This window comes from Patagioenas fasciata, chromosome 3 (assembly GCF_037038585.1).
Source record: "Patagioenas fasciata isolate bPatFas1 chromosome 3, bPatFas1.hap1, whole genome shotgun sequence".
Lineage (NCBI taxonomy): Eukaryota > Metazoa > Chordata > Aves > Columbiformes > Columbidae > Patagioenas > Patagioenas fasciata.
In genome coordinates, this window is record NC_092522.1 from 112356079 (window position 1) to 112371133 (window position 15055).

General features: G+C 39.1%; 1 protein-coding gene across 3 annotated transcripts in view; it reads right to left on the reverse strand.

The window, feature by feature from the left end:
* The window catches only part of NBAS (NBAS subunit of NRZ tethering complex), a 185089-nt gene extending 172594 nt beyond the window's left edge, over positions 1-12495 (reverse strand). For all 3 annotated transcript variants that reach the window (XM_071807074.1, XM_065834472.2, XM_071807075.1), the window contains exons 1-9: positions 12313-12495; positions 8819-8873; positions 8176-8218; positions 7272-7349; positions 6173-6220; positions 5254-5297; positions 4760-4893; positions 3862-3995; positions 3648-3746 (exon numbers count right to left, since the gene is read on the reverse strand). In XM_071807074.1, coding sequence (XP_071663175.1) covers positions 3648-3746; positions 3862-3995; positions 4760-4893; positions 5254-5297; positions 6173-6220; positions 7272-7349; positions 8176-8218; positions 8819-8873; positions 12313-12456 — 779 coding nt within the window. In that variant the 5' untranslated portion in view covers positions 12457-12495. The remainder of the gene's footprint in view (positions 1-3647; positions 3747-3861; positions 3996-4759; positions 4894-5253; positions 5298-6172; positions 6221-7271; positions 7350-8175; positions 8219-8818; positions 8874-12312) is intronic.
* Positions 12496-15055: the final 2560 nt, after the last annotated feature.

Sequence of the window (15055 nt, forward strand, 5' to 3'; positions counted from 1 at the left end):
ATACACATCTAAAGAAAGGTATATAAAGCTTTTCAACTGCACTGAAACTCATTATTAGACTTTTTCCCAAAGATACTATTTCAAGTTTTCCTACAGATTCAGATACATTCCCTACTGACTTAATTCTTTTTGCAATTATCATATACCTAGTGGAAAAATTTAAGCTTATTAATTTCTTGGGTGCTATTTTATTGCACTGTAATAGATAATGAGCAAATATACAGCAATATAGATTTCAGTAAGTCAAGGCTTACAAGCAGTGGAGATAGATCAGTATAACTTCACCTTCTGAAACTGAATGAAACGCAAGAAAGCACAAAGTGACAAAGCTGAACTTAAGTGATCAAAGCTCGTATTATTTAGAATGAAAACTTTGAAGTGTTCATATGTATCTACAATTTATTGCACAACTTAAAAAACCTGCCTCCTTCAACTCCTTCTGTTTTGTTTTGATAACAAGACAATTTCAGCAAGAGACTCTGCTCATTAATTTTGACTTCTTTAATGTCAAATTTAGAAGTTTCTACCACAGGGTAAATTCAAAACAGAAAAGACTTGTCTACATGAAGGGCAAAACATTGGTTGTTTCTGCTTCCCATCCATTCCAAGCAATTTTGCATTATTCCAAGCATCAGTTTTTCAACTTTACTAAGCAAGGTAACTGGCAGCACGTATCAGGAGATACTATGATCACAGGGGATTCCACATGACTGTTTCTATTTTCATGGAATGAGTCATGATATTTTCTGATAAAAATAATAATTCCTGAATGTGTATGCCACATCATTACACAAACTTATTACCTCATCAGTAGATATAACCACATATTTTGATGTAAGGAAAGGAAAATACAAAATATAAACAACAACAAAAAAGCCAACCATAAGCTACCATAAAAAGATAACTTTAATTCCTAATATTGTCAATAAAGTGTTCTAGGCACTATGCCAGCATCGTCTCCTGCTCTTTTACTTCATGCTAAGATCAAGTTTTAAAAATGTTAACCTCAGATCTTATAAGAATAGTAGGAAAACCAGAGGTATTACTTCTCTTGGAGATGAGAGGAAAGAAGGGAAACAAAACTAAGTTTTTACCTTTTTTTTTCCTCTCCTCTTTAAAACCTCTATGGCAAGAAGTTGCCATTAGCACACACAAAGCAATGTCTGTACTATTTGGCTGACAACTATGCCAGCTGATTTTCTATGTATTTACTTGTTAATGGGTTCATCCATTATAAGAATGTAAAAGTTCTGACACCATTTACTCAGAAACGCACCAAAAATAATTATAATAGATGGATGTGCTTGCTTTTTTGTCAGAATAATTACTTTATCATACTCTGAATATTAACAACATGATTTGCAACACTCACTGTTACAATCAATCTACTTCCTAATATTAGGAGCAGAAAATATAACTTTGGAAACAATTGTCGAGAACCATTAACCCTGGCCTGATCAAAGGAAAGAAGTTCTGTTGCTCAGTCAGATAGCACTACCAAAGCTCCATAACCCACACCTATGACCTCAGAAGTCTAGATTTCTTATAGCGAGTATTAATCATGTGGAATTACTAGATATGAACTAGGTAGAAAGAAAAAAACATACTCAAAATTAATCCCTCAAAGCTAGAAGACCATTACTTTTCACTAATAACCGTTTGTTGTTTGGTTGGTTGTTTTTTTCTCAAGTAACACTGACGAATGAGAACAAGTTTTAAACTGTGAGTTTCTTCTGGTATTCTATAGCTAACCCTAACTTCTGTAAATACAATACAGTGATATAACATACTGCACTGACAAATCCAATCCTACTAGATTTAATATAAGAAAAGTATCTGGAAGGAAGTATAGTTCCCACAACTGCAGAGAAATAGAAAAATAAGTTGCTGAGTTTATCCTGCTGTATAACAAGTAGGTATTAAAAAGGCAGATACATTTTTAGCATACATAACTGGCTAACCAAGATCTATTCCAACTACATCTGGTTCAAGAGCAGGCAGTCAATTCATCCATCTTTCAAGTCTGGTATCTGTACCCAACACATTATCAACAGAGAAAACACATCACAAGACAATGCCAAATGTCAAAGCTTGGCAGTTCCTGTCAGAACACCATGGAAAATGGGCTGGCCAGCATGGCCAGCTATCACATCCAGACAGGAAAAAAACAAAACAAAACACAACACAGAACCAAACAAACTTCTGTATCAGCCTTTACATCCACAAATTCAGAAACATCTTTTGAAGCTATTCCTGACATAAAAAACGCTGCTTATGTAAAGTATTCAAACAGTAAATGACGTAACTCAATTTTCACTATTCCCTTAGTAAAGCGAGATCAACTAGGGCTTCTTTCATATGTACACATAGGCACAATGATACATGACTTGTTACTACTGATTCACTAAATACCAACGTGGCAGAATGCAAACCTCCCTCTCTCCCCCTCCCTTCTTCAGTATGGAAGGAGTAGGCACATCTCCCTCTCTCTCTGCTGTTTGAGGCTAACAGCTTCTTTTGTTTGGCCCCAGAGCATCCTGGCCAGGGCCATTAGGAGCAGGGAGTGCTGAGGCGCCAGTGAGCCACTGGGCGCCTGTGGCCAGTGTGGGGGATGTTTGGAGGCTTCAGGGGCACCCCACAGTCAGTGTGGGGGTGCAGAGAAGCTTCTAGAATGCCTACAGTCAGGTCTGATCAGCCAGTATAAAAACGGGACTCTCGTCGAGACTCCGCCCATTGTCGCCGGTTTCTCAGAGCACAAGCAAGATGCTGCCACCGAGAGCCCCCCTCCCAGGGACGGAGACTCCGCTTGCCTTGCTGCCACGTGTGCGAGTAAAACTTCTCGCAAGATTGCGAGTATATTTATCCTTTCCGTGCACATTTGCACATGTAACTTCCTGTGCTTAATATAAGCAGGTGTAAAATTAATTCTCACATAATCGCAAGTGTATTTATCCTTTCCGTGCACATATGCACGTGTAACTTTCCATGTTTAATATAAGCACGAGTAACTTTCTGTGTTTAATACAAGCACAAGTAACTTTCCGTGCACATATGCACGCATACTTTAAATTATTTCCTCGCACAATCGCGAGCGTATTTTACTCCCGTGCTTCCATATAAGCACGTGGAATATTCCGTGCACATCTGCATGTGTAAGTAAATTAACCCTCACAGGATTGCGAGCGTATTATAAATTTACCCTCGCGGAATCGCGAGCATACACTTTCCGTACTCACTACGAGTACCTGTATCTCTTTAAGAATAATCCCGCATCGTGTTCAGGCAAGTGTGTACTCTTCCCAGACTCAGAGACGGTTCCGGCATTGTTTTGGGTGAAGCCACGTGCATGCACCCTGTGGACCGCCTGTTGTATTAGTTGCTGCCCCTTAATAATTTTCCTCAACTGATATCCAAACCTATATTTAAGTCACTTTTGGAGTGCTAAAACCCTGTTTCTCACCGGTTTAATAAAAGTTGTTTTGGACCCTGTTGTCCCTTAAACTAATCTTGGGGTGCCTCCGTGACAACCAATATTAAAATACTTTTTTTTTTCCCTCATCCTCTTTATCCAACACATTCCAATGCTTATTTCACCACCTTCATTCACCATGTCGATATTATTGGCAGGGAGCAAACAGAACACTTACCTGTGACCAGGATGATAAATGACAGTAGTTATTCCATGGGCATAGTGGCTGCTAAAGCTGAAACTATGACTCTCTTGAAAGCTTTGATTTGTTCCAACACTAAGTATGGGGAAAAAACATACATATTATTTCAAATTTATTTTCTCTGATCAGTGGAAAGAATTCCCTTGAAGTTTGCCGTGCCTTCTCAAAGCAAGTAAAAATTAATGCTTACCTTACAAGATAACTTCTCAGTTCTCCACGATAATTAATGACAAGGAGTTCAGCTGACCATTGGGCACTTGCTTTGTATTCTAGAAAGATCAATCCAGCAATAGCATAACTCAGATCTCCTGGAAAGCTTGCTGTCTTCACCCAAAAAATGTAGACAAACATTGAGAGAGAAAGTGGATAAAAAAAAAAGAGTCTTCATTACTGAAAGAACTAGGAGTTAAATATACTATACTGCACAAAATTTTATTACAAGAAATGAAGTTTCATAGTTTGTATTAGTAAAAAATACACTTCTTTTTATCTTGATTTTACAGAAATCTTATTACTATAAAGTCTGTAAAGACAATATACTACAGAAATACATTTGAGCCACCTTCCCAAATTAGTTTAATGCAACCTTTGAATATGCAAAATATAACATATGTTGTGTGGAACAAGCCACCAATAATTATCTATTCTAATACGAAGAAACAATAAAGTCTTCATATTGCTTTATCAGCAATATTTCTTGATTTATAAGTGACTTTGCATCTAAACTGTAGACTTGCAATCTAGTAGTACAAATTTTAATTATTTCCACATATACTAATTTGGTGATTCTATACTTTCACGATGTGATGTACCTGCAGATCTACCACAATTCTAAGAAAAAGAAAAATGAAGATTCTGACTAGATATAAAGCATGTCCTTTGTGCTGTTCTAAGTGCTACACATGACTTAACTATAATATATCTGTAATATGATAAACACTTCATGGTATGTTTGTGCACAGTATTCATATTGTAAGCCTTTTTACCAAACTAAGCCATGATTTAGAAAAGGTCAAAGAATGGAAGTAACACTGTGTCCTTACAAAAAAATTCTACTATATTCATATTTAATCTAAGTGAGCACTTACCGGTGAAATGACCAAAAGCTCACTACCCATTAGGTCAAACACTCTCACTGTGCCAGTGCTTTCAGCATAAGCAAGTAATGTACAATCATGACTCCACGCCACTCGCCTCCACTGAGGGTTGGGGTCCTTTGGCACTATGAAAAAGGAAAAAAGTCATTAAAAAGTGAAACATGAATATAATCCCTTAAACAGAACAAAAAGTCAACTACATCAAAAAATGCAAGGTGATGACCATCATTACAAGCTCATCTCAGAGGAGAAACGAAGAAAAAGTATCCAACACCCGCTGTGTCTCTCAAACCCACTAATTTTAACTATCATTTTGTTTCAGATTCAGGTTTTATACCTTAACCATCATGAAAAGAAGAGGGGGAGGGAGGGTAATGTAGCTAGTCACATGCAAAATCATTAAGAGATTCTTCACAATGCTTTTAAGAAGCTGCAACACTATCTTTAAAGTAAACTGACACCACGGCTTCTGCCATATTGTATACCTTGACATTTTCCAACTATGGATCCAAAGTCATCTTTTGCAGACCTGCAGAAAAATACTCATATGGATTTAAATCAGAAGAAAAAACACTATTCAATTTTCTAGAATAAACAGAACGTTATAAAAATACCGTAAGTGCACAACTAAAAGGCCTTCATGTATTTAACTACTTGTTCAGAAAGGTCTTCACCCTTAGGCAGCTACAACAACTAATAATAGTATTTTAGAAACCCCCCTCCCAGTGCATAAATATTAATAACCCTGATTTAGTAGTAATGCTGTTCCAAACAGGAGAGCAGCCTTTCAGAACTTCAGCATGTAACTTTGGAAAAAAATGTAGTCAGTATTCTCTAGGTTACAATTTTAGAAACAATGCAAGAATATAGTTACATTAATACAGCTGAAACACAAGATTTATTTTATAGTCTATAAGCTGACATTTATGGTGTTCATACCCCTTCTGATTGAACAATTTTCATACACTTGCTTCTTTTACATATAAATAGAAGGTCTGACCTTCTGGCAAATGGATTTTTGTGAAGCAAGTAAACACACTCAATCAAGATCCGTTCTACAGCTAAATGTGTTCTTGAACCAGCTAGGGAGAGCTTGTTTTTAGAGAGCTTAAGGAAAAGCGTTGGTCCTTACAGTAATCCACATCACTTGTGAAATAAGGTGAAGTATTACACATGCCAGCAACTCTACAGAGAGAGTAAAGGAGAATTTCAAGAGGGAACAGAAAGTAAAGGTTAGGAAGACCATGATTTGGGGTTTGCATTTTGAAGTATCTTGACTGTTTTTCTTTCACATCTTGAAAAAAAAGGAGGAGAGAGATCCAGATAGATACTTATAAATGACTACAAACACTTTCTGAGAACTCCACAACTGTGGTCATGAAGCAACAGATAATACTAAGTTACCTGATTTCCACACATTGGTCTTGAACAACTGCCAACAATTTACCATTGCTGAAAGAGAAAAATACAGGCGTGAAAGTTCATTTCAAGTACAGAACATGCACGAGAGCTCTGGGTGCTTTTCTGCAAGGTTAGATATAAATTTCCTGTTTCATAAATCACAACAAATCGGGAAATATCAATTTGTATACCAGAAAAATCAGTGCTGTAATAAGATTCTCTTTGTATCACTGTAATGCATCTGTCACTCTTTTCTAGTAGCAGTAAAGAAAACAGAAATAATGTCTAAAATCTTGCTGCAGGGGAGGTCAGAGTCAGATGTTTCTTATGGATAATTTTATAACAGCCATATCTAAAAATACTTTATTAAGTTATATCATCTCCTCAGGTCTCCTGTCTTTATACCTCACACACAACATTGCATCTGGTATGTTGTGCATCAAAAGGGATCATCACTTCCCTCAAAGAATCACCCTCTCTCACAAATACAGAACTCTTGACGAACCACTTACCATATTCAGGGATCATACACAATGAACTAACTCATTCCATACTACCTTCATGTCATTGAACCATTTTTCTGTTCATATTTATGCTTATTTTTAAAAGCCAGTGATCTCACTGATGCTGCTAAAATGACTACAGAACAGCTGGTTCTAGCCTTGGAACTCTCACTTCTCCTCGATACATACAGTAGCAGACAAATCTTGAGGTTGTGCACTCACTTTCCACACATTTTAAAATAAGCACTTTTTATTACATATCCTGCCAAGTTATAGGTCTTTAACTGATCAAATTCAAGACTTGAGCTTGAGAACGATTGCGCTGCAAGCCACTTTGCCTCAAAAGTGAGAAGGACTTTCAGACCTGAGTGAGAGATGCATTAAATGAAGGGAAGCAGCGTGGAAGCCACTAGGCAGCGGACTGACCTTTCTTTCTCAAGGCTACCTGTGAAAGCCTCCAGTATTTCTCTTAACCAAAAACAATAATGTGACTCTAGCACAATATTAACTCACCATTGTTACCAATGGGGACGGTGGGAGGAGAGGAAGCATTAATACATTCACTACTGCCAAAATGGAAAAGCGTGTAAGCCAGTTACCTTGCAAGCACCAGGTGCCAGTTGATCTGCTTACTAACTAGACGAATCAGTCCGTTGGGAAGAGAAAACTTTGCAGGGCTGAAATAACAAAAGCATTAAGATAAAGCAGAACCTATACCTAACAAAAGCAGTACCTGAGATACCCATGCTAGATGACCTAGATTTAAGGCAACCATCAATCACCTGGGAGGTTTGAGCAACTAAACATGAATGAACACTGCACCCTGCAAAAAATAAAGTAGAACACCAACAATAGAGTAAAACAGCATTGCCCACTAAACTCTACTATAGTATTGTTTCACATCGAGAAACATTAATGTCCCTTTCCATATATCTCAAAACCAATGGAATACCCCTAAAAAAGGAGAACAGATATCTTCAACAGAGTGGTATAATCACGGAATTGAAATTCTCCAGGAACACTGTATTTATCCCAATATGTTTCTGGGACCATTTAAGTGCCTTTTGAATTAGAAGTTAAATGGCATGAGTGTCACTCAAGTAGTTATAAAGCTTTTTGTATGACAGTTTGAAATGTCAAAAAAAAAAAAAAAATCCAAATTATTACTCCAAAAGCAGCAAATCCTGCCATGCCACCATACCTGTCATTGAGGCTTAAGAAATATCTCAGCTGGGAGGGAGAAGGACAATAGCAAGTTTACTGAGGCTTTTGATAAAAGCAAAAAGTCATACTAATATACACTAGCTCTTTTCTAGATAGGCTTCAGCTGCAACTCAAGTAGCTACATCTCAAACTCATTAATAGAGAATAACCTAAGCATTGCTTGGACAAAATTCTAAATAAGTGTTCAATTTTACTCTCATGAAAAATAACTTTCCATCAAATCAAAAAAGCTGTATTGACAAATAAAAAAAAATGAAGTAATATTTTCATCAAATCTACCTGTATCTGTACCAGATGTACCGAAGCAAAAACAATGCAGGACCTACAATGAAAAAAGAGGCAAATATTACAATTGTAGGGGTTTTAAAAGATTCTTCAGCTTCCTACACACAGAATCTCAGTAATTCTCACAAAACAAAAATGTGGTAAGGGAAAATACCCTCTATCCTTGGTCAGTGAATTGTTAGATTAGATTAAATGCAAGCAATAGACCAAAAAATTAACTACCCATTTCTGGAAATTCTAAGAGGAATTCCCACAGGATGAAAAAGCGATTCAGTTACTGCATGAACCCAGTGTTAAATAGCAATGTAATAGAATGTAAAGTTTCCTTATAGAACTATCTAACTAGCAAACAGCTCAATGTGGGAGCTGGTAAAGGAAAAAACCTCAACAACATTTTGCAAAATATAACAGAGCTTCTAAACTCCTTAGATGTATGGTTTATTAGTTTGTCCCAATAAGATAATACAGACAGGAAAGTTCACAGAAATGACATAAAAATAACAGTGATATTGATAAAACACATCCTGCACTCTATTTCCATTATACTAGCCAAGCTGAAGTGCAGAAATTGTAAATTTTACAAGCAATCCATACAACATTCTTATGAGTCATGAACATAAGAACAAGTCATCTTTACCTGTAATTGCTCTAGTGATGATAAATGACGCACCATGTTTTCTGTTGCCTCTCGGCTGCAATTACAACAGTAATGGTCAAATACTATGCAATACATTTTAACTTAAATACAACACTTCTATATATATTCATTGATTAAATTTAAGTTGCCTGCTAGCCTACAAGTTTCTTACGTATTTTCTATTACTTGCAACTTAATATAGTAATTCAATTGCATAAGCTAAAACAGGCTATAAAGCCAAATATTTTAAATTACATGACGTAATAAACAAAATGTACTACAGATTGTCTATTGATTCAGCTTTGCCTTGACCTTTGGGTAGTAACAAAAGACACTGACTTCTGATTATGCTGTCCTGTACGGTATTATAAATCATTCTTTCTATACCAAATGAATGCCAGATTAATCTGTATGCCCAGAAGTCAAAGCAATTGGTGTACATTACGCTAATACATAACTGCTCAGCTACATAAAGATCAGTCATGAAAATTTAAGAAATATTAAGAAAAACAAAGACCTTCTGAGGAAAAACTCTTTTTATGTCAATTTGTACTAAGTGACACAGCCACACAGATCACTACCTGTACTGCACACTGTGCCCACACAGCCTTTCCAGCAGCTCTGTTCTGCAGAGGAGAACAACTACACTCACTCTATAAATGAAAGCACTCTCCAAACATAGGAAAAAGAAATGCAAAGCAACGTAGGATGTATATTCTTAGCTATAAGAAGATGTAAAATTATTTGCCAATAAGAAAGCAGAAAAAGGGACTAAAGTCCAAAGACAGGAAAGATAACCAATAAGGAATGCATCACAAATAAATCTTCAAAATAAGCAAGTGCGCTTATCTCTTCTAGTGAAAATATTTAAGCACCAAAAACTGAGCATTAGAATAGGTAATGAATTTCCTCTTTCCTTCAGTACAGAATACATAGAGTAGATCATTACATGTTAACTGAAATATTCAGACCTCTCAACTCCAAGTTACAGACAAACACTGAAAGACCCACGAATTCATCAAAATTCCAGAGTATGTCCATGTTTAAAAAAAAAAAAAAAAAAATTGCTCCCAAATTTAAGTTATTGAAGTAAAGTTTAGTAGTTTTCTATGAAAAGTTTGCAATCCAGAAATAGTCTTTCAAATAATCAAGCTGTCATCTCACAGTATGTAAGAAACCAACACAGTTCCACTAACAGATAATGTTCCAAATTCAGGTTGACCAACCAAGAAATAACAAGGCATTACTGTAAAATAAGTGCAAGTATAAACTATTTCTTACAGGTATCATAGTAGCTTGGGGAGATCTGCTTTTCCCTAGGGAGGTTAAATGCAGAGCTTCTTTAAATTTCCGGATTAAGAAAAGTTTCCAGTACAAACATTTCCAAAAACTTCTTCTACTTCTTTAGAATTTTTTTGAAATAATCTTAGTGTCCACTCCAAAGTCTAAACTACAGGCTCCTATTCCTCGCATCTTAAACCCTTCACAAAGCTGATTTACTGTTATACTCTGAATACCTTTTGTAATGTATTCCTATCACCTCAGTAACAGCAGTGGCTACTGGATCTGCTATGTTTCTTTTTTAATTCATTCCCACTGGGGAAAACAAGTTCAAGTTCTCCTTCACTACAGCATCCCAGAAACAAAACCTGAGTAACTTCCTTGCTGACAAAACACCCACTTTATTAAGGATTTTGTTGCACACCCAGGAAGCTCTTGGGATGGGGGAAGGGAAGGGTGTTGGGGAAATCTCAAAATATTAGATGGTAATGAAAAACAAAGAAACAAACCAACCAACACAGAATCAACTGATACATTCAATCCATTCCAGGAGATAGACAGTACTTGTCTACTGGAGAAAAGGGGAAGTTCAGTCTGTCTGTATTTACACAAATGATTCCACAAGTCCTCCCCTGCAACCTCCTCCATACTCACTGCCCTGTTCACTATTTTCACTGATCAACTACTCTATAATTATTTTTATTCTCATTATATATTTTGGGGTTCCCAACCAATGTGTTACATACAATCACATCAGTAAAGTGAATACAGGCTGCTTGATTTCCATACCACTCTCTTCTCTGGCATTGTCAGTTCCTTGCACATTCCTTTACAAATATTTGTTGTTTCTCCCAACAACAACAACAACAACAAATTATTGGGAAATTCAACACACGTATACTAACAAACTAAAATCAAAGCTATTTCGGGCTCCAATTAAAAAAATCCATGCTAGTTTTTTCAGTGTCTTGAATTTAACATGACTCTACATGACCATCACAGGATTCATCTTCCAATGGTCAAAATTACAGTTACAAGAACTCAGCACTCTGCAATTAAAAATGAGTGATCTCAAATGAGATAAGAGAAAAAGAAAACTAAGTCAATAGAGACCTGAGAAAATGTGTCTGAAAGCCTTGCATTGTATCCTAGGTGACAGTATAGGAAGACATTCAATTTCATTTCCCAGTGCAGCATCCAACTTTCTTTCCCTTTCTGCTGTCCCTCACCTTACTCACTCCAAACCATTCAGTTCTACCAGAAGTAAGGCAGAGAGTATTTTGTGACTTTTCCAAAGAGCATGAATAAAACAGAATTAAAAGAGGCAGGTGTTTCAAAGGGGAAGTCACAATCACCTAAATATCACTGTTAAGGCACCCAAAGGCAAAAACTGAATCATGCTGACAGAACTGTAAAAAAAAGTCTCAGAAGTGTCCTTGGCTACTGACAGTCTTCAAGGAGGATGTAAATCCAAACAAACTACATAGCCTATTATTTTCAAGTCTCCCTGTTTCTGCCATTCAAAAGACAAATTATCTTGAAAATAAACAGGCAAGAAGTATCAAGTTTAAAAGAGTCTGTACCATTTGCTGAAGCTGGTAAGCAGAATTCTATGATGCTTAGGAATTCTGACTATCAGGGTAGATGAGGACCCTCAGACTGATGTTCCACGATCACTTTAAACTGGGATACAAAGTGATACACTTCTCTCTTTTAATGCACTCGTGGAAATAAAGATATGCCCATTCTGATGTACAAGCTGGAGACAGATCTCGTTATCCTCATGCTCGATGGAGACGTTGTTTTGCCCAGGACAGCTGCTCTGCTCTCAGAACAGCTGCTTCTGGAGCCGAAACCTGGACTGCATGACAGCTCCCCTTGTATGAGCTCGACAGTAAAACCGGGTATACACTGTTCACAGGTAATGCAGGAGAGAGACTTCAAGGCATCCACGGCGGCACAAACGAGGGTGACAACGCGGGAACTGAGTGACACGGGAGCATGACAGGGGCAGGGTAGCCGCAGGGACCTCCTGCGCTTGTCCCTGCCGCCCTCCGGCTCTTGTGTCCGTGAGGAACGGGCCATGCAGCCTGGCGAGCCTCTCTGGAGGAAACACCCCGTTCCTACGGCCCGTCCCGGGGCCCCGGGGCGCATCCCCGCCCGCGCCTACGTGGCCAGTCCCCGCACCCCGGCCCTGCCGCGACGACACGCACCTGCACCTCCGTCTCCGGAGGCCACTCGGTGTTAACCAGCAGGTCGTACAGGATATTCTCCTCCCCGTCCTCCTCCTCCCCGGCACCGGGCATCCCCTCTTCTCTCGGCCCCGCTCCGCCGCGCTCTCCGCCGGCGGCTGCCATGCTGGCCCGGTCCCACCCAGCGCCGCAGCGACGACGGTGCCCGGCAGAGGCCAAACTAGCAACGCCCAGCGGCTCTGCGGAGCCGGTGACTTTAACTCTTTCAGTGCTGTTGCCGGCTGAGCGCCGCGCTCCTGGGCTGGTCGCGGGGAGAGAGGCCGTAGTCTTCCCTGCCCGAGGAGCTTTGGAGTCCTGAAAGGGCAACGGCTCGGGGGGAGGCTCAAAGCTGAAGGCACAGGAGCAAGGCTGAGGATCCCGCACCGCCTCAGCGCCTCCTCTGTTGGGCTGCGGCTTCAGAAACCTCAACCTTGCCGCTGAGCCACGAGGGGCGGGATGCACTTTTGGGGCAAGAAACGAGGAGACAGCTACCGAATATAACATCTGATGTACACCTACAGAGAGCATGTATTTGAGCCTTTAGATCCACAGCTTGTCTGTGGCTCCCTGGAGGCCTTTTATTCAGCACCCACCGCTGCTCAGCAGTGAGGTGACACTGGCATGGCCACCCCACAGACAGGGACACCACACTGACAGGGCCATCACACTAGCGCAGCCCTTTCTCAATAGGGCTGCCCAGGGGAAATTCCTGCAGCTGCAGCCTGGTGTTTGCTGTCCAGAAAGCTGGTAGTGAGGAAATTCAGGGTAAGGAGCACCTGACCTAGTTAAGGCCTGAGCAAGTTAAAAAAAAACTCAGCAAAACAGGCGGGGAAAAGGGTGGAACAAGAAAAAATCATGGATTTCTCACAAACTACTCCTCCAAGTTTAATGATAGACACAACACTGCTATGTAGAACTTCTAAATATTGCAGTCTTGCAAATGTTTGCACTCTCAGAGTTCAGCTGTCTCAAGCAGACAAAAATGAGCTATTTATAAATCATTATGGAAGAACTAAGGTTTTAGTCCCTATCCTATCATAGAACTGAAAGAAAATTACCTCGCACTCCACCACTTCTGCTCCTGTACTCTAATTTTAGCTTCTGCTCAGTAGCCTCTTAGTCTTGTAGGCAACTGTGCAGCCTAGAATTAGATTAAACTAAAAATTAAATTCTGAAACTGGGGATCCAAGGCAATAGGAAAATGAGAAAAAAAAATGCTTTCTGGCTTTCTCTGTACTTAATAACATTTCTTTAGCTGTATATGACAACATAGTTTGTAAAGCAATGACAAATAGTATAACATCACATTCATGAAGTGCTGGAACGGGTCCAGAGAAGAGCAACAAGACTGGTGAAGGGACTTGAACACAAGACCTATGGGGAGAGGCTGAGGGAGCTGGGATTGTTTAGTCTGGAGAAGAGGAGGCTTAGAGGTGAGCTCAGCACTCTCTAGAACTACCTGAAGGGAAGTTATAGCCGGGTGGGGATTGGTCTCTTCTCCCAGGCAGTTAGCAACAGGACAAGGGGGCATAGGCTTAAACTCTGCCAAGGGAAATTCAGGTGGTCAGGCACTGGAATGGCTGCCCAGGGAGGTGGTGGACTCACTGTCCCTGCAGGTTTTTAAATTGAGATTGGACATGGCACTTAGTGCCATGATCTAGTAAATGGACTGGAGTTGGACCAAGGGTTGGACTTGGTGATCTCTGAGGTCTTTTCCAACCCAGTCGATTCTGTGATTCTGTGATATGAGTTTTCAAGAATTATGAGAGTTTTATAGTAAATTACATTCTGGGTTCCGTGCCAACAGGCAGCACTACGTGTTGATATTGAGATCTGCTTACAAATACAGTTTCTCAGAATCATGTTGAGTCTGTAGATTATTCATATTTGTGCCTTTGAAAATTATTAGATTTGTCATTTATCCAAAAGCAAGCAAAATAATGATTGATGGATGTAGCAAGTAATAGTGAAAGAAAGGAAGCATATCAAATGAAGATTCTCCCAAAGGAATTATAAATACATGAGGAGCTGTCATGATGCAAACAGCCTGGTACTAAAGACACAAAATACTTGCTCAGTGAGTGTTATAAAAAAAGGGCTTGAAATAAACATCAGGACAAAACCAGCACTCAAACTGCAACACAGTAGTCAAAAGAGCTGTGTTGTCAGAGATGTGGTCATTTATTTGGCCTTTGAAGAAGGTGTGTCTGTGCCCGAGGGCTGCCTCAGAAAAGCCGTGTTTCATGGCAGAAAACAGTAGGTAATATTTTATGCTGTGTCTTCCACTTAGCAGATAAATGTAGCATTGATTCTTGGTGTAACTGTGGAGGCTGCATTTTTCACTTGCAATCTAATTTTACTTTTACACGCCAGAGATTCTTGCCTGCAACTTCACTAGAAGTTTTCCTTAAAAAGAGATTGGGCAGAATTTGAGGAAACATCTGTAAAAAGTGGGGAAGAATGTATCCTCGTTAACATATATACAAAAAAATAAATTGGTGTGTTATCTAGGTGTGAAGGTACTTCTGCTCATGTAAAACCTGGAATACTTTCTGCCAAACATGCTCATTGTAGAAAGCTATCCAAATGCGAATTACACCGATGAAATGGAAAGATGACAGTGCTCTACACAAACGTAAAGCATATGCTCATTGTAAACACGCGCTTTGTGTTTAAAATATGAATGCCCCGGGGTAACCTCCAGGTGTAAACTGGGATATATGTT